This window comes from Lissotriton vulgaris, chromosome 1_1 (assembly GCF_964263255.1).
Source record: "Lissotriton vulgaris chromosome 1_1, aLisVul1.2, whole genome shotgun sequence".
NCBI lineage: Eukaryota > Metazoa > Chordata > Amphibia > Caudata > Salamandridae > Lissotriton > Lissotriton vulgaris.
This window is the reverse complement of record NC_141685.1, coordinates 1569132041-1569153069: the sequence shown is the minus strand read 5'-3', so window position 1 is coordinate 1569153069 and position 21029 is coordinate 1569132041. Positions and strand designations below refer to the sequence as shown.

Sequence of the window (21029 nt, the reverse complement as noted above, 5' to 3'; positions counted from 1 at the left end):
GTTAAAGTTAACCAGAGCCTCAGCATCACAAAATGGATGCTTCTGCCACAGACACAAGTCTGACCTTCTGCTGCTGGGAGTCCTTCCAGCGAGGGAGGCTTGGACAATAGGTTTCCTGTCTTGGGAGGTGCTAGCACCACCCCAGACAGGCTCTATTGTATTGGGGCAGGGAGGGCTGAATGAAATGAGACACTGCCTGGGGCACACAAGGTGTCCCATGCATAGTCCAGTTCAAACTGGTACTGGGGCACTCAAGCCTCAGCTCTGGCGCAAAACTGGTCAAAGGGAAAGGAGTGTAACCACCCCCTTCCCTGGTCCCACCCATAGGAGGGACCTAGCAGGTAATCCAGCCCCTAAATTTGGCATATAGGTAGGAGCTGAGTCCCAAGACTGAAACTTGAAAGGAAACTCTGGACCTTCGACGTTCTACTTGAAGATAGAAGACTGAAGAATCTACCTTGTGGTCAAGGAGTGACCACCCTGCACAGCAGGCACCATCAAGCGATCAACGGTTTGCTTTGTCGTCGCTCCCGCTGGAGCCCGAACACAGAGCCTGACAAGACCCGGACTTCCAGACTTCTTTCAGCTCGATCCACAGCCAGAGCAAAGCTGAGACCCTTGGAGGCGACGCGTGACATGGGACCGGCCATCTTAGAAAGCCAGCTAATTGCTTTCCGTGCAACTTCTGAGCACCCTTGAAGTTGTGCATTGGGGATTGAGAAGCCCCAGCCCCGAGCATCATCTGCACCAAAGATCATCCCTCCACATTCCTCGAGTGCTGCGTGGGGCCCTTTTGCATTTTCCTGCTCGACGCGTCTGTCCGGTCACTTGCCCGTTGGCTAGTGGCCTCTGTGACGATGAAATCTTGAATCTACACCGCTGGTCTGGTTGCTCCAGACTGGCACTTGCTTCCCTGAAAAGGAGCAGCCCATCAGACCTTGCTGGTCTGATTAAGAAGCCATCTTCGATTCCTGCGTGGGTTGCCTTAGACAAGGCTTGTTGACTCCAATGCGGAAGCCGACACCGCCGACAGCGAGCGCCTTCGTGGGACAGTCCGTGCCTGACTCCTGGTCGTCCTCGCCGGCTCCTGGTCCACGTGGCTGCAGAGACAAGCTTCACGACATCACCTGATTGCTTCGCGACATCGCCTGGTTCCTTCCTGGTCACTGGCTAGTGACCCAGACTCTGTCCCCTCTGCTTTCAGGTACTCTTCATCCTCGATCCACCCTTGGATCCAACCGGACACTTCCCTCCTGGTCGCCTGCAGCATCTTTCTTCAAGGCTCCATAGGATTCAGCGACGAAACCCAACACACTTTGACACCTATGCACCCGCTTCCTGTGGGTGAGGTAACGCGAGTACTCCGGTGCTCCTGTGGGTATTAACTATCCTAGGGTCTAACTTTCAAGTAGCTTTCTCCTAGTCCATCTGGAAGTGACCTAAAAGAACTAGTTTCCAAATTCTTTCGTTCCCATTCTAACTCTATGGTAACTTGTGTGTGTGTAGAGACATTGCACACGCCTCCCATGGGCCTCCTACTTCCTATCCTTTGGTAGTACAGTGTAGCCTCAGCGATTCCCTAGGCCCTAGGCCATGGGTACTCACAAACTTTCTCTTGTGGGCCAAATTTACAGTTTGGTTTGTGTCCGAGGGCCGCATCGGTGGGGGGCGGGGTCAGTGGGGGAGGGGCGGGGCTAGAGCAACAACATAAAATTGACCATGAGTTTGATCACAGGTCCCTGCAGCGCACGCCTTCGTCCACTGAGCCGTCCCGGCATACACACATCTCTCTCTCTTTTTCTCTCTCGGTCTCCCTCCCTCTCTATAGCTCTCTCTCCCTCTCTCTAGCTCTCTCTCCCTCTCTCTCTCCTGTCTTCCTCTGTCTCACTCTGATGGTCTCACTCCCTCTCTCTCACTCTCACTCTCTCTCTCCCTCCCTCTCTCCCTCCCTCCCTCTCCGTCTCCCTCCCTCTCACTCTCCGTCTCACTCCCTTTCACTCCCTTTCCCTCCCTCTCCCTCCATTTCCCTTCCATTCCCTACCTCTTCATCTCCATCCCTTTCCCTCCCTCTCACTCCCTCTATGTCCCCCTCCCTTTCACTCCCTCTCCGTCTCCCTCCATTTCCCTCCCTCTCCCTCCATTTCCCTCCCTCTCCCTCCCTTTCCCTCCCTTTCCCTCCATCTCACTCCCCATCAGTCTCCCTCCCTATCCCTCCATGTCATTCCCCATCAGTCTCCCTCTGTTTCCCTCCCTTTCCCTCCATCTCACTCCTTATCAGTCTCCCTCCCTTTCCCTCCCTCTCACTCCCTCTCCATCTCCCTCCCTTTCCGTCTCCCTCCCTCTCTATCTCCTCCTCACTCCGTCTCCCTCCCTCCCTGTCCGTCTCACTCCCTCTTTGTCTCTCACACTCCCTCCCTCTCACTCCCTCCCTCTCACTCCATCCCTCCCTCTCAATCCCTCTCACTCCCTCCCTCTCACTCCCTCCCACTCACTCCTTCCCACTCACTCCCTCTCACTCACTCCCTCCCTCCCACTCCCTCCCTCCCTCTCACTCCCTCCATCCCTCTAACTCACTCCATCCCTCTCACTAACTCCATCCCTCTCACTCACTCCATCCCTCACTCCATCCCTCTCACTCACTCCATCCCTCTCACTCCCTCACTCCCACTCACTCTCTCCCACTCCCTCCCTCTCACTCCTTCCCACTCCCTCCCACTCCCTCCCTCTCACTCCCTCCCACTCCTTCCCTCCACTCCTTCTCACTCACTCCCTCCCTCTCACTCTCTCCCTCCCTCTCACTCACTCCGCCCTATCACTCACTCACTCCCACACACTCCCTCTCACTCACTCCCTCTCACTCCCTCCCTCCCTCTCCCTCTCTCACTCACTCCCTCCGTCTCACTCACTCACTCCGCCCTCTCACTCCCTCCCTCCCTCCCATTCACTCACTCACTTCCTGTCACTCCCTCTCACTTACTCACTCCCTCTCACTCACTCACTCGCTCACTCTCACTCCCTCTCACTCCCTCTCCGTCCCCCTCTCCCTCCCACTCCCTCTGTCACCCTCTGTCATCTCACCCTGCCTGTGTGCCAGCTGGGGCGCACACACACTCACAGCCGCACCCGAGCACTTAACAGGTCTTTAAAAGGCCATTTGCATGTTAATGATGCCTTTGTATTTCACCTCTTCCTAGGCCCCTGCAGCTTTACTCTGGCCATTGCTAGGATCGCCCGGCCGGCAGCTCCCACAGAGCAGCAGAGTCTCTTGCGCTGCTGCAGACACTTTAAAAAAAAAAACGTAAAACACAGGTATGATGTCTCGGGGGTCCGCGGGCCGCCAGGAAAGGCTTGCCGGGCCGCCACTGGCCCGCGGGCCGTACTATGAGTACCCCTGCCCTAGGCCTTTCCTTTGTTTGTGACGTGGTTGTTATACCACTATTTTAGTATATGGCTTGACGTGCCCCTAGGGTGCTACTGTATATTGTGCAACTTATTGTATGATAATTAAGTATCTTGTTATGTGCTTTTGCCTCTAGTCTCATAAAGAGCTCAGAGGGGTTGTTTAGAAATAAATACATATTTATTTTATATATATCCTGTGTGGTGTCCTTTCATTTGGTATTCAAAGGGTTACATATGGTAAAACAGCTGGCTTTACATGCCCTCTGAAGTTTTAGCCTAAGACTGCTTTGTCCATGCTACCTCTAGGATAGCTGGTCTATAAGGTTGACTTTACAACCATCACCATAAGGGTTGTTTGGACTGATACAGGGTGCCCACTAGAATAGTGGACATCACATATCAGGCCAACTTCTCACAATCGCCAATTGTAGCGATCTCACAAGTTTGGGAGAATGCAAATGAACACGTCCAACACGGAGCTCTGTTGACAGACATCTTTATTACTCAGCATACAATCACACATTACCCTCTGATTATATCACAACCGTTAATAACCACACCTTAACACCTCCCAGCAAGTTACGTAATTCCTCTGGTGAGTCTGCCCAGAACCACAAGGGTCCTAGCACACAGTTCTGCAACACTACATTCACAGTTTTTTGCATTCAACTGGAATAATAGTATACATGGACCCAGAGTCCACCATCAACTGTACCTCCTTCCCATTTACATTGAAATCAGCTTTAGGTCAATTTCTTCTGCCCAACATCTCTTTATCCCCACCTACACTCCAGATTCTGTTCTCATGTTCCACTACGTCAGTGCCCTCATCTACAATTTGCTACGTTAGCTCTGCCTGTCTGTGTACACACTACTGCAAAGTGTCCTCTGCTACCACATTTCCTACATATACGCATAGTATGAGCTTCTGGTCTTGCCATGCCATACAGGTCATGTGAGTGGAGAGCTTGGGACAATTACAGAAACTCAAAACGAAACATAGCACTGAAAAGTAACTGATATGAAACTATGGAGCGAGCGCTGTAGCACTTGAGGACCCCAAGACTATCTTAAAGTGTCACTCTCAACAGCCATACAGCAAATAGAGGGCTCTGGGCATGCGCAGTTCCGAGCGTTGACGCGCTGTCACGTGACGCGGACGTCTCAGCAGGTCGTTTCCTGTGATGGGAACCAGTCGCTGCTCTGTGCTGTCAGATCCCAGGAAGCGGCGCGCGAGATGACGATGGCGGCGGCTGGCGGAGTCGGGAACAAGGCTTTCTCTTTCAAAGTGGTGCTGCTCGGGGAGGGCTGCGTGGGCAAAACCTCCTTAGTGCTGCGGTACTGCGAGAACAAGTTCAATGACAAGCACATCACCACACTGCAGGTGAGCTGAGCGTGGGCCGTGCCCACTGGTGCGGAGGACTCCAGCCCCCCCCCCTCCTCTAGGGCTGTCAAAACAACTGAGTGCCCTTCCAGCCCTGGTCACCCTGACACTACTTGTTAAACTGTTACACCACTTCCCGTTCTTGTAAGCCCTTCTGCCCTATTTACAATGTGCGGTGTATGTGTAATTAAGAGCGAGCAACTCTGGACGAGAGAGAAGGCTTATATTAATGCCAACTAGGGTGCGGTTACTAGGTATATATTAATTGTCTAATAAAAAGGTAATCTGTTTCTCTAGATAGAAGCTTAAGTGATTGAGGGCTGTCAAGTGAAGAGGAGGCCTTGTAGCTGCAGATGATTCTGAGTAAACCATTCGTGGGTATCAGTAAATGTCACTTAAGGGTGACAACAGAGTTTGGTGTAGTCGAAAGGGGAACGCGGTCATGTTAGCTGTAAAGGAGATTAGGCGAAGAACGAGATGCCGACGTGATTAGTATAAGACCATGGCGTTCTTTAAAGGGTGTATTAAACAGCGCGTGGAATGAGAAAAGTAAGTGCAGGTACTTCCCATCTCAGCGTACCTGTCTGCTACTGAGAAGTGCTGGTACTCTCTAAGACAAAGTATTGCACCCTTGCTGACAAGTTAATTTACTTTTTGTTTCCAATTAAGAAAACGTTAAAGTACTCCGTACCAGACAATGCATGCCCATTTAAAAGCATTGGCATTCATGATAATAATGCTGGAAATGGAACGAATGGACTCCGTTAACCTCTTTTTTTAAGTTGAGTGACAGAAAAGAGGTGAGGAATGGGGAGGCGTTATCTTTATGAAGTCCGTGTCCTGAGTAGAAGCAGAATAATATGGTCTTCCGGTGCATATGCATTATTTTTACAAACGCCGCCGTCCGAAGAATTAGACAAGGAAAAAAATTAGTAATGTTGTTCTAGGTTACTTTGCCACTAACCGTATGCAGTTTAATATAGTTTAGGCAAATGGTATTATAAAGAGATGTATGTGTATCCAGAAAGTTTCGGTGTAATGTTGGTACGATGGTTTAGGTAGTGAAGGCATCCCTGCAGCTGTTTCTTTGTAACCTCTGGTCAGACGTTTGAATCGTCGTAAGAAGCTTAGAAGGTTAATGTACCTGCTGCAGAGTGTTGCGTGTAAGGTAAATCACATAGTTGCTTTTTATGTAGCATAGCGCAGTGTGTTATTAATAAATATGTTTATTAAATGGCACAAAACAAATTTTTATTGTGTACTATACAGGAGGCCATAATTAGTAAATTAACACTCTTTTTTGACCGTTTCACTGATGAATACATCGATCTACTTATCTTAAATGGTTACAGCGCTTGAGAAAGTCAAAAGCACTTTAATATTGCCATTTAACTTTTGTTAACGTCGTTTTGCTTGCCCTGAATGGATAAGTCTGGCGAGAAAACAAGTGTGCCCGAAGAGCTCATTTCAAACTGCTGCACAATTAAAACTTTTTCTATTTGTTTATCAAGTGAAATACTTGCTGGTGGGCAGCGAGCTGGAGAGCAAGGAAGTCAAACATGCTGTCTCTAAGCCAGAGGTCTTCAAATTTTTTAATGCCGAGACTCCCCTGTCAAAAAATGTAGGCGTAAAGACCCCCTCCTGACAAAAATTTCTAGAACTTTGTCTTCCCCATTGTTGCCAACTATTGAAAACCATAAAGGCCCCCAATTCCCACAGCAAATCATGTTTACATTGAGGAAATAAATTAAACAGTGTTTAGCAAACCAAAGGTCAGTGAGCTTGGGGGCATGGTCAAAGGTGTGGCCAAAGACGAGCCTAATTTTTGAGGCTTTGGCTTAGGGCAGTGCCGCAAGTCTTCTTTCTCATCTGCCCTATAACAATGTGAAAAGACAGGAATGCACATTATTTATGAAATATGGTCCATTCCTGTCCTTTCCCCCTGCGCTAGCGCACAAATTGTTGTCTAGCGCCAACATACGCAGAATTGTTTTCATGCAGGAAGGGACACCTTCCTGCACAAAAACAATACTGAGAGGGGTTTTCCTCTTTCTGCAGCACACATAAAAAGAGGTAAAAACAAGGAGAAATTAAAACATTTCTCCTCGTTACTACAGCTGTGGGGAGGCATAAGGTTTTGGTGCTGCCCCAGGTTTACTTTGTTTTGGAAATCTGGGATAGTGTCAAAATCCATGGGTGTTGCTTGGGAACACCCAACTTGACATAGAGCAAGGCAATGTAGCGACTTGTGCTGCTTTGTCTTACTCCATATTTATGAGGCAATCCAAAGCCACGCAGGGTGAGTTTGCCTCAGCTCATAGATATGATCGAGATGCTTGTTCCGTTAAAGCTTCAAAAATAGTGATGCTCTGGTGGATCAAACTTCTCATAAATCAGCCCGAAAATACTTTTTAGTTTTTTAGGTCTTTCACCACTGTGTAGCTACATGTAAAATAATGGGTAGCTTAAATGAAAAATAAATTAAAAAAGTTGTTACTCAGTGGGAAATGCACTATATAGTACATTATGAAACCTCTATTATTTAATGCACTGCAGAGGTCTGTGTGAAACCAGAGAGCCACAGAATAAATTTGTTTGATGCATTGGAGAATAGTGACTTGTATATTTTTAGTGCTATGAGGTCATAGCCTGTGACAGAAAGCACTGTGAATGTGTATATCAATATTTTATACTTGCATTACACACATTATAAGAGAGACTGCTACAAACTGTGCAAATAGTTTTAGGATAAAATGGAACTTCCAAAATGTAGATTTGAGTAATATCAGACCATAAGAAATGCTTTTTATTTTGCATAACTGTCTCACAACCACCTTCAGGGGTACTAAGCGATATGTAAATACAGTTATGATTAAAAGCATGCAATTCGGATCCCAGTTGTTAACCTCAATGCAAAAAAACCCCAAAAAACACATCTGTGCCATCACAATGCTTGGTGTTATTCGAGCAATTAAAGCCAGAACCCCTCCCAAGCATCCTTTACATTTGCAGATTAACTCCTAGTGCACATTTGCATTTCATTCAGGCAAGCAGGCACCTTGACTTGAAGGCTTGTTTGAAGAATTGTTTTACCTGTCTGCTGGGCCTAATTGTTTTACTGCACATGAGACTGAATTAACTTCAGATCAAGCTTTTTAAGGATGGAATGAAGGGTCCGGGAGGTTGTCTGTCCAAAAGGAAGAGCACATGTTTTGTACTCAAGGCAGAAGTTAGACCTGGAAATGCACGACCCCCTTCCTAGGAATCCACGTCCCTCCCTGGAGGTTGCACCCAACAGATTGAAGATCTCTGCTCTAAGCTGATAATCAGATACACACAAAACTATGAAAGAGTGTGAGCTTTGCCGCATATATCCCAGTGTTGACACAGTGCACTGGAACAATTCACTGGGACCAAATGCACTGGGGTTTGACTCAAGAAAACTTCTAAAATCAGAATCCATCTGATTTCCACTCTATTCCAATAGTGAATTAACAGGACAAAATGTCATAAAAGTAACGTATGGAAGTGCTTGAATCAATCTGAATTTGTGGTTTTAGTCCACTGAATTGCTTTTAGTTCAGTCTTGTTACTAAGAAGTAGATAAAGAAAGAAGAGCATGTAAACATAGTTGACAAAATAATAAACATTTGAAGCTCTTTCCTCCTACCCTAATCTTGTAATTAGATTGGCTTTTAACGTTCTGTATTTTAATAGATCTGTCTCTTGCAGATTTCTCCAGGTTCCCCCTCCTTGGAAATGGAGGTGAAGGGAGATGAGGAAAATGAGTGAAATGCCTATTGTATTACTTCTGTCAATTAAACTCTTCACAGTTAAACCTTTTGCCCAACTGAACAGCATCAGCATTACACTCGCATTAAAAAATAACGCACTAGTCCTACCACAGCTTTTCAAAGTTAAGTCATGAAGTGAAAAACAATGTTTCTAGACTTGCAAATACGTTTTGTACTCAACTCCTTTCTTCTAGGTTGGCTGAATTAGTACCTTTAGGGAGGAGAGGATGGGGAGAAGAAATCAAACTCCACAGAATATTGGCTTATTTATGGGTACAGATATGCTTGCCATATAAAGTTTAGTCATGGTGTATGTCTGTCTCTTTACTTTGCATTATGGGGTACTCGCACCACATCTCCTTAAATGTGGATAACACCATGTCGCTTGCTTTAGACTCCCTCTCTCCGCTTCTTATGTTGCATTTGCTGGTAGGCCTTAGCACTCTTTAGTAAAACATCAACACCCCATATAGACTGTTACATTCACCCTTTGGAAGGCTTACTAGCTTCAGTGGGGTCCTGGCCCCCATGCAGCAACTGCATGAAAAGGGCTGCTGTGCAAGTTTCTCCATTCTGTTAGCACAGTGGGGAGTACCAGACACCCTGCTGTCGGGATACCACTACCTTCTTTCTGTAAATGTCTATCTGACATCTCTAGACTAATCATGACTTTTCTTCCTCAGGCCTGCACCAGTGGATCTTCTCTGTAGTCCATGTGTGAGCCACCACAACTGTGCCAAATGCATAGTGTGCTAGAGCATTCAGAAGAGATGTCTAATTGGTGTCACTCACCTTATTGGATTGCCCTGTAGCTCTATTGTGCCATTACAATTGTGCACCAAATATACGTAAATCAATTGTCGTTGAGCCTGAGCTTCTAGGTTGCTTCCATTCTGTAAAGTATCACAATCAACTTGCGTCGTTATTACTGAATCTCGTTTGAGTTGCTTGAGTCGCAATTGCAAGCTGAGATCGGAGCTCTTTTGTGCATATGACTCTTGCTTAGGGTGATTCACTTTGATTTTTATAAATGATAGGTGAAGTGAGTCTTCATGACAACATTGTCTCATTTGAGCTTGATGACTTTGATGGATGCCCACATGAGTGAGACTTACAAGCACAGTGAAGAGAGTTATGATGGAAATAGCAAGGTTACGATGAAACGATTCCAGGAGCATAGTCAACATGAAGGTGATGAGGATAAAGTGGGAAGTGATGATAGACGTATGTAGAGATGATGATGATGGGAGTGCCAAGTGGTTGATGTTAGCAAAGTACAGTTGGAATGATGTTGACTGTGAATTGAAACATGGGGATGACTAATGTAAACTGTGTGTTGTGATAATGACAGCATCAAGTGAGGGATGACAATTATGGTGGGGCACGCGGGGTGTTATATTTTTGTGTGATGGAGAGCCATAGAGTGTTATGTCAAAGGTCTGATAACAGATTATGGAATGCTGGGGAATATGATTGTGGTGGTTAGAAATGCTCGGTTTTATTATTAATTAGCAACTTAAATTGGTTATAATGCCAACTATGGTAAATTGGGAGGTGGCAGTTGTGTGGATCGTATTGGGAAGAAATGACTAATGTCCCTCTGTGTTCTGGTTAGGGAACCTAAGCAGGTAGTTATTCCAATGACTACCTAAAAAACCTTTAAGCCCGGCTGATAAAATGAGCACCAGGCCCTTTATTGAGGTGTTTTTTTTTTTTTTTTTTTTTTTTTTAACCGTAATTTTAGAAAAGGGGTTACCAGACATCTGTACAAGCATCTGGAGGAGAATTCTCGTTTGGGCAGTCAACGTTTCGACCACATAGCAGTATGGACCCTGCGCAGCTGGACATTTGTGAGAGTATGCTCTAGAGGGTGGAGCAGCACTCTTAGTATTCTCTTCTGCGTTTGACATTGTGAAACAAACATTAAATCTGTAATTGTCACAGCTGTTACCATTTTACATGATCACAGTATATGTGGTTATACCAGAAACCACAATCTTTAAGGTTCAGTTGTTCATTGTACAATTCTCATGAATAATGTCATGGTCTCACAATAAATATTACGCGCATCAGATAAAATCCCCATTTCATTAGTAATGTCTTGTAGGACTCACTGTTATCCCATTTCTTCATTGGGTATCCCTTCAATAGGTCCATATATTTTTCTTAGTTCTTTGGGCTTTTCTCCTGTGTGTTTGCCCCCTTAAACTCTTCGCAGGCATACACTAGTCCTTTCCCATCTCCTCCTCCGTGCAACCCATGGTTTAAGTCCAAGCTATTCAACTGAACCACACTATTGCCTAAGTCATAGTGTTCACTCCTATGTTGGCACTGATGTATGGAATTAGCAAATTTAGTGAGTCCTATAGCAGCTGAACTTTGAGCAGTTCAATTATCAATCTCGCCAAGGAAGAGATTTTGGCCTTATGAGTTAGGCTAACATTATGTCTGCCTATTCTCTTCATCACAGTCTTGGCTATCTGGAGAGCACTGAGTCACTGTTGCTCAAGTAATTCTGGGCTTAGGATTGGACTACTGTGGTGCTATCTGGGTAGGCATCTTCAATTATATTATAAGTCGACCATAGAGGTCTCAGAGCTTTATGACTAGGGTAGTAGCATATTTCAGCTGTCGCGATCATTTGATTTCAACTCTGCAGAAGCAGATTGGCTTCTAGTAGCCAACAAATTACGTTACAAGCGTAAAGTATGATCTATAATTATGTCCTCCAAGACAGCCTTAACAGCTGGCGAACCAGCAATGAACTCCGTGTTCCTAGTAGAACAGTGAGATTCCCAGGAAATGGTTATACATGCTGCTTACCTTGTAGGAAAACTACAAAATGTCATATAGATGCTCCAGTTCAAGAGTGTGCTGCAAACACATCTTTACTATTCCCTTACTGCTGGTCAGTGGCCCAGCATTGCTTCAATCTTTTGTTGTATGTAGTGTTTGTATACCCGCTGATTTTGGTGCCTTACAATTGCTAGTTAACTTGACTTGTGGATGACTGTGGAAGCAGAGCTGGGAATAACGATTGTGCATGAAATAAAAAGGCAAATGTCCCGTTGCCCTGGACATAGAGAAAAATCAAGAAAAATATTAAGGTACAACTTAGGCAGAAATGGGGATCATGTTCGGTATGGAAGAGTCTTGACAGTACTCAATCACGAATCTGAGAGACACAACATCTTGCTTTTGCATTCGACCATTTCCACCACTTGCTTCTCTTAAATAACACACGGTGTATCACTGGAAAAGATCTAGACGAAATAGCATGTAAAAGTGATACATACCAGCTTTTTAGGATTTGACTGTTTCTACAATTAGTAAAATGATTGTAACCCTAACCTATTTGCAATTCAGATTTGTTTCCAAATTTTTTTCAAATAGATAAGACCGTAAGTCTGAACTAAATTGGAGGGGTGGAACAGGGTGACATACTGTCACTTTTAGGAGTGTCCAAAAAGGTTTTTATGTGCACTGTTTTTAAAATGTATTTTTGTTATACCTAAAATAGGGGTTCTCAGTGGACTAAAGAACTAAAGAGGTCCCAAAACTATTACTGTACATGTTGCTGGTACATTACAGAGCATTACAACAGAATATCTATTGACTGCATGTCTGCATGTTTCTACTGTGTTGTATTTTTGAGAGGTTCTATTTGGAATGAATTTACTGGGTTAATACATTGAGTCTAGTACGAGCTTTTTTTATTTCCACCAATTCGAGGGGGCATTCCTGAAACCAATCGCTAGGCATCACAAGATTCGTTTGTCAGTAAATGGGAGTGTTCTCGTTCAGTCAATGAATCTTTGTTTAACAGCTCTGAAACACGAAAACAATTACCTTGGTGGGGTAGCTACATTTTCGTGTTTAAAATATATATTATTATATTTGTTTGCTTTACCAACAAAAACGTATTGGCATTGTACAAGCACAAATATACAACTCACTGAATAACTTCACCACCATATTCATTATTGGTAGTCGGTTGTACAAAAGTAGAGAGGCAGATAAAAAGAAGCACAGATGTGCGTGTTTTGCACATACCATGTGACCCTGCCTCCACGTCATATTTTATCCCTTGTGACTGGCCTGTTTTGACTGGTTTTTAGAATACTGACAACGGCAAAACATGTTAGTAGGCTGTGAAAAAGACTGCTATATGTAGCAGGGTACGAAAAGGGTAAGGAGGTCAAGTTATGTGGGACCTGCAGGATCAAGATATATTTTATTGCTAGTTTGTTTTTGTTGTAGTGGCTTTTCTGTAGTCATGCTCCGAGTTGATGGCTATGATTACAATAGCCCCACGTAATATGGATTTCTAAAACCCAAACTAATTTGTTATCTTCTTTATTGGAGTGTACACCTACACCGTTTCTTAATTAACTCTTATCTTAAAGTTTTATGTTTTTGTCCCTATATATCTTTTGTTTTTACTTTTCACTGGTCCTTGTTACTACCTTATGTACAAAAATACGAAAGCTCAAATCTATGCTGGATTCAGTAAACTAAACTTCACTTTACAGTGGTTGTCTTACTGCTGTATTGGCTTTCCACAAAACAAACACTGGCAAAGTCAGAAGGTCACATCTTTGCGACTTATTGGCTTGGCCAATAGTTTTTAACCATGTTGCACAGCATCTGCTGTGCAGCATAGCTAAGGTTAAAAAAAAAAAGGAAAATGCTGCCCCTTTAGTTAACATATTGCAGTAAATGTACGCACTACAGATACAAGAAGCACCTCTGCTTAATTAACATGTTATCAAGAGGGTAAGACATTGAAGTATAAAATAATTTGAAACTATTATGATGTATCACACCTTTCTTGAGTCGGGCTTGATTTTCGGCATCATTCCTCAGTGTTTGTAATCATCCGACTTCTGCTCCACTTGTAATCTTTTTATGTACCCTCTGCAGAACTTGTGAGATTTTCAGGCTCTGAATAGGATTTGAAGAATGTTCTTACCTACCCCTATTAAATTACTGCCCTGAAGTTCATTCCCTAAAAGCTGTTATCCCCATTTACTGTAATTTGTCCCGCTGTTGTCTGATGAGGTGTTGCATAGGAATTATTAGGACCCTTTTGTTGAGAAAATAAATATCTTGCTATTCTCTACTATTTAAATTCCACAAGCTTTTACTGAGGCAAGAAACGCTCATTCGCAGACATCAGATATTGGACTGTGACATTACTAAAGCAACCCATTTGAATAAAGCTTTCTGCAGTCCTTCAGAAGATCAATCATTCGTTGCACATTCTTCTTGTAGAACCCGGTTAGGATCCTAGCATCGGGCTTCCCTTCTTTGAAAAGAATATATATAAGTTTTTTGGCTCTAATATGGAACTTCGCCTAGCATTGTAAGCACTACATTATTCCATCAAAAAGATCCCAGCTAGCATCAGTTTCTACGAAAGCATGCTTTTTAGGACCTATCTTGATACCTTCCACAACCTGAACACCTCCTTTCCTCATCATCATGATGTTAAGCTGCTATAATTGCTTCAGGCATTGGCACCACAAATAAGGACCATTGGCTAGAAGCTCCAGACTTTTGGGTCAGAAGGTTGGATGTTAAGTCTTTCTATACACCCATTTGGATTAACTAGAGCTGCTGTCAAAGATGAATACCATGAATTAGGAGATTAATGACGTTGAGGAGTTGACTACGCTGAATGACCACAGCTTAGTGACATTCCTGAAGATGTTAACGAGAACCACTGTCTAGAAAATATCACAAGGAGCTTTGTGGCTAATTTTCTTCCTGGTGAACTGGACACTAAGATGCACTGGTCATCTCCCTTCTTGGTTGTGTCTGGTACCCACTAAGAATAATGTGTTTGTTGCAGCTCGGAAAAAGAGAGCCAAGGGGATACACATACTGTTGTTTTAATTGAATATCGGGATCCCAACACTTCATTATAACCCATCTCTACTCTAACTCATTCAATGCTAATGTGAATGTTAATACAAACTTATTGAAAGTTAAACGACTCATAAGTGAGAGACAAAGGTGTACCACAAGTGTTTGCATTTGGCTCATCTCTTTTTTGTTTTTTTACCACGTCAGAACTTTTTATTTGAAAGTAGGAGGGAATAATCTTGGGTTCTTGAATTATTTAGCAAAAGAACAGATTGGCTATGTTTAGAAACAAATTTGACTGGCATTAAGGAACCATCTCATTTGTGGTATGTCACTCAAGATTATGTGCTTTCATTAAACTAATCCCATGTCCTTTTTTCAACTCAACAGAATTATTCTTCCAGCAGAAAATGATAGATTGTAGAACTCATTTGAGAGTGTCTGATTTTAAAGGGCAGATTGGAAGGTCATGTATATATTTCTTCTGAAGGAAGAGTTAATAAGACGAACCTCCAATGATTCGAAGAATCATGTACATGGGCTGCTTACTATTGGCAGGAATGAAGTACAGCTTCTGATGCAGACTGTCTATAAAATCAAAGAAGACCATTATTATTATTCACATCAGTACTACACAATTCCTCAACATAAACTGAGGGAGCCAGGAATAAAGTTATCCTCTGTCCGCTCTATAACCTAACTTGTTTTTTAGGTCTCGCCTGGTGTTGCAGCGCACATGCGCTGCTCGCAGTGCGAGGGCTTCCTGGCATAAATACGGTTTCAGAAGTCGAGTTTGCGCTCTGTCCCTAATTTCCATTGGCGTGCGTCATTTGGTGTCATTAATTATGCTAAACGGAGTGTAATGATTGTACTGGAGGTTTTTTTTAGTCCCTCCTGGTTACCACCCTGTCCTCTTTTGACCCGCCCACCCGGACTGGATCTTTTACTGGCGGTGTGAGACGTGGGTTTTATAATTACAGTCTGCACGTTCTTTTTTACCATTGGTTGCGTGTGGGCTGTGTGTTTTACTATTTGGTGACGTTAAGCTAAAAATATTTTTTGAGGATAACTTATGTGGCTTTGTGGTAACTATTGTGTAGCGTTTAACTTATTTTAATTATACGATACGCTTGCGGCTTGGGCTGATATGTACGCACAGAAGTCAAGGGCACGCATGCAGCTTGGAGCTTATGCCGATTGTTATGTGGGTTGGCTTTGCCAGAATTGAAACCCGCGACACAACCGTTCTCTAGCGTGAATAAACGCGTCCTCGAGTTTTGTTACTCGCTAGCCCGCCTTTCTTTTTGTTCACGTTTTGTGTGCGAGTGTGCCCCAAACCATTCGTGCCCCGAGGCTGCTCTGGAGAGCCGAGTGCGCCCGCCGGCGGTAAGTGCTGAATGCCTCGTCTCTGCTGTGCTGTGTCTGCTTTCTGACTATTGGAGTTTGAAAATTCTGTGTCATTTTTCAATATCGGAGCACCATTATATTTTATGTTTTTAATAGGCAGCACAGCACATACACCATGCAGTGCTGCTTACTAAAAGCATAAAGTATTACAAAAATAAAGTTTAAAGTGCTGCTCCTTTCTCTTACACGACGCCGCTCACCAAACTCCTTTTGAGCTCTCTGCAAGCCCTGCCTCACCTGACTCCAAACAAAGGTGCTGTTCGTAAAACTCTACTTTTTCAATATATTTCATTCTTTTAATAAGCAGCGCTGCAGAGACACCATGCTGCCTGCTTAAAGTATAAAATATTGAAAAAAAAGTTTGGTGAGCCGCTCCTATATTCTATTTCTTTAGCAGGTGATCGGGACGGGACAGCAGAGGAGCGTTAGCAGGGCGGGAATGGAGGGGGCTCGGAAGGGGAGGCAAGGGATGGGTTGGGTTCCGAGCAGAAGACCTGAGTAGTTACTGCATGGGGAGTGCATGATGCTGCTTCAGATGTATTTTTGCACTTAGTCACACACGTTGTTAAATGATCAATGTATACCTACCGCTTATTATTGTGTCTGCGGTTTCTGCACCCACTGTGGTTTTAGCGCATGGTACTCTATTTTTATAATATTTTATGCTTTCTGTTTCTATCCAAGCAAACACAACAAACCGCCTCTTTACCAGTACCACTTAGATTAGTTACTTATTGCCTGTCTGTAAAGACTTGCAGCTGAATTTAGAATGTATGATGTCAGCAATGACATAGGATGGAATCTGGAGTTTGAAGAACAGCAGATGAGTTGTAGCTGCTGGAGATGCTGTGATTTTCTTACTGATCAATAAATAACATATGAACTTCAAGAACCTGTGTATGCAGATCTTTACACTGTCCCTTTATTTCTCTGCAGTAGGAGAGAGTGTGTATGTGTTAAAACAAAATGTGCACTTGCAAGGGAAGGCCAATAATCACTAGAGACAAATGGAATGCAGTGCGGTTTCGTGCAGTTTTTAAAGAGGAATCTGCATATTTAAATTAATTGAACAAATCATGGACGGTGTCTGTCTGCCATCTATACCGTCCATATCCCCCGCCCCCCGGCCCTCCAATGCAGCTCTTGCGTGGGCAAAACAGCACTCGGAGTTGTGTGTTTAAGTATTTGAGGTATTAATGATATTTATGGCTGTTTTGACAACCACAAATAGGCCCCCTTCTCTTTCTCTCTCTCTCTCTCTCTCTCTCTCACCCTCGAAAAGTTGTCCTAGACCCGCGCCGGCCCTGTGAAGTGCCTGTCTGTTTGCCACACTGCGATGAAGGGGCCTCTCTGCTCTCCAACTTGCTTTATGTTTTGCTTCCGAATAAGGGGTGAATATTCCTCTGCAGCTGTAGAGCCCCCGTATTCTGTCCCTGGGATGGATTTGCAATTCATACTGCGCCATTGGTTACCCGAATGGGCCTACACTTCATAATCTTTCTTTAAAAATGGATAAGGCGTCACAGGCCCGTTTAATGGACATATCACCCCCCTAAATGATCGCTTTGTGCGAGGCTGCCTTTGAGAGCCTCAAACCCCCTTGGCCGCCCCCGTGGAGAGCCCCAAGCCTCTGTGCTGAGGAAGGGTCCGATCAATTTCAGCCTGAATGGAGCATGATGGGGGGCCTGGGTGGGGAGGGGCAACAACACAGATTACAGGTATTGGCACACATTTTGTTTACACTTTTGGTCCCCCCAAACCGGGATTTAGAATTTCCAATGAGGCCTTTTCTGTGACTGTGAAGTAACAGATCTGTGCGCTTTAACTACAATGGCCGACCGGGCACATAACAACACAAACAATTTGTAGGCAAGTGCACAACCTTATTTTCACTGTTCGATTATAAGCGTGCTTGTTTTGAAAAGTTTATTCATAAAGAAATGTATAAATTCTAGGTTGCTCCCAAGGGTACGTTTTCCGTCCTATAAAATGTAAAGGTCATGCACGATTGTGTGTTTCCAAAAGACTTGGTTACAAATCACAGTGGGGCACTCCTTTAGTGATCAACAGAAAGCTTCAAGTTCATTCACAAATTGAATTTTATTCATTCAATGATTTCATAGCAATCAGAGTTCAATTACATCTTTTATCCATGTGTTATTTCTGTCTATTATTTCAAGTAAACGCAAGTTTTCACTTCAACATGATCAGTTCTCCAATGCAATTCGAGCATTAAATCTGCTCTTCATCAGGGAGTGAATTCTAAAAAACAATAGAATGCAACCAATAAACTATAATTCAAGAGAACAAGAAAACAAGTTCAAAACAATTTCATAATGCATGCTAATTCAAGTCAAAGAACTTCAACCCTCGTGAATATTTGTGAATAGTAGAAATGGTAGGATGGACTACCATTTCTACTATTCACTACACATCACAGATAAGACGCGGAAGCGCAGAGTCAGTGTTTTAGCCGGTCCCGATTTAAAGGAGGAATGCTGTGTAACCCGCGAAACCGAAAAACTAGGGTAAGATTCCAACTTATCTTTCGAAGCGTTCTCGTTTTATTACGGAGCGCGACGCTCGTTTTCTTTGATCGTTTTATTGATTAGTGGTATCGCTACCAGCCACGTTGTTTACATCTCTTCAGTGAAAACGTGTAGGTGTATAATCAACGGTTTTTGTCCCCACATTTTCTTCTTAAACTGAATTAATTTCATCTAATCTGACAAGGAAACGTTAGTAATTCCAGTAGTGATACTAAGAGGCATGGCCACTCACAAATATTCACGAGGGTTGAGGTTCTTTCACACTGAGTCGTTTTGACTTGAATTAGCATGCATTATGAAATCGTTTTAAACTTGTTTTCTTGTTCTCTTGAATTATAGTTTAATGGTTGATATTAAGGTGTCCGTTGTTCACATACTGGAAGGTGTCGCCTCTGTATGATACAGCGAGTAGAACTGCTCAAAATTGTGGTGCTACCCAGGTGATTTATGAGATTTCCAGGAGAAATTTCTGCATCATCCCCAAAGGCTTTTTCCATGAATTTGACAAGGTTGTGACATATCTTATAAGGACAGATGCTCCCCACAGAATATGGTTTGCTATCTTAAATTGTCTTATGAATATGGAGGGCTAGCTGCGATAGATATGAAATATTATTACATGGCTGCTCATCTGCAACAACCTCCCGACTCTGCAAACAGCCTAATAGGAAACAAATACTATTAGAGGGATTTCTATGTGTTCCTGGCCCCTGTGTCAGACCAGGGAATATCATTTCAAGTGTCATTAATGTTACAGATTTGGGATAGGATGTGCCAGACAATTCTAGAAAAAAACATCCTTGTGGAGACATGCAGGTAGTAAATACCCTGAGATTAATCCAAAAACCTGGTCAAACAAAGGTTATGTGAATATGGGTGGTGTATATCAATATAAAATGCTATTCATAATCAAAAAGCCAAGGGCACAATTTGGTGTGAGAGCAGGACATTTCCTGCTGTATTTCATATTGCCAAAAAAAACTTGAACGACTTGGGATGTTTTCGCAGGCAGGTCCCCGAAACCTAAATACACTCTTGAAAGTCATAGAACTGACACTGTATAGCAACCTATTGTCTGCTATATACAGGGCTATCAGCATGGCTCGTTCGAGGCAACAACTCTGTGTGCTAGGGATAAATGGAGTCCGGACTAAAGAGGACAACTTGTAGACACTGTATCCAAAAAATAGCTTTAGAATATACTAGCAGCCCGCCCCAGCGTTGCCTGGGGCAGAAAGGGGCTGGGGGCAGTACACCCGCTCCGACCTCCTCCTGCACCGACTCCCTCCCGCCTCGACTCACTCACACCCCCCTCCCGCCCCAACTCACTCGCGCCTCACTCGCGCCCCCTCCCGCCCCGACTCACTCGCGCCCCCCTCCCACCCCGACTCACTCGCGCCCCCCTCCCACCCCGACTCACTCGCGCCCCCCTCCCACCCCGACTCACTCGCGCTCAGACATTTTCATTTACTGCTGCCTCCTTCTTACCTCCCCCTGCATCACACAGTCTCACTTTCCCTTTCCTTACCTGTGCCACCGCTCCTCACTGCACAGCCGCTCGTCACTGCACCGCCCTCCTCCTTTGTCGTCATCACGCACGTCGCGGCCAGCGCTAGGTCCCGGCCGGCGCTACTTTCAGGGGACTACTTTGTTTACAAACTTAATTTTTTTAATTTACTTTAAAAAAAAAATTATATAGCCTATGTCCATCTACACACCCTGACATTTTCATAGATGTATCAGATGTGTAGATTGGCGCTGTGGTTCCCGAGTTTACCTGGCCAAAAGGTGCAAGTTCTCTCTTTATAATAGTAGTATAGATTAAAATGTTCTCAAGTAATGCTCAATTTTGCCTAATACAAGTTACATATCTTTACAGAACTTACCGTACAACTGTTATTCCACAAAAAATATTACCCGCTCTCTAGGGGAATGTATTGAATACCAATATGATATTGAGTCCTATGATTTTGGCATGCGCAGTAGTCCAATGTTTTTGGGATTGTTGATGGTTATCCTTAAACTAATGTTTGTGAGGGTCATGATGAATAATAAATATTGTGGACTAGGTTTACACCCATATCACAAACATAAGTGCATGCAATAACGAATGGTGGCACTCAGCAGGACAGTGGAAAAATAACCAATGTCATTCATTGGTAACCAGTTAGAGGTCCTGTTTTTGCCAAGTGAATGGCTGCTGGGTGAGGATATGCATATGTATACTGTGATCAATAATACTAAACTGGAAAGAGACTTGAATAGTTGGTGAGAAATTCTGGCAAGTCTACAAGATCACATACTCTGAAACTCCAAGATACTACTTACCTACACACCATGTAGTTAATGTACTCCTTATTCCCTGGTAAGACAGGGTCATGGAACTGTTATTGTGTACGTGATTTCTGTGGATTCTACCTTTCTGCACTGACCGTTGATTAATATTATGTACACCAGCCAGGCGTATTATTCATGTAAAATATCCATGAAAAAGGAATAATGTGGTATGTGGCCACTATAGCTTGCTAGAAGTTGGGTTGTGGGAATATTCTGAGACCTCTAAATGCATATTTCCTGCCATTAAATATTGTTTAGTCCATTTTATCGTTTGAGATTAAGTGGTAC

At 43.7% G+C, this 21029-nt stretch overlaps 1 protein-coding gene across 1 annotated transcript in view; it reads left to right on the top strand.

Annotated features, from left to right (window-relative positions):
• Positions 1 to 4548: 4548 nt before the first annotated feature.
• The window catches only part of RAB21 (RAB21, member RAS oncogene family), a 230428-nt gene continuing 213947 nt past the window's right edge, over positions 4549 to 21029 (top strand). Inside the window, exon 1 of the mRNA XM_086918093.1 lies at positions 4549 to 4786. Coding sequence (XP_086774219.1) covers positions 4640 to 4786 — 147 coding nt within the window. The 5' untranslated portion in view covers positions 4549 to 4639. The remainder of the gene's footprint in view (positions 4787 to 21029) is intronic.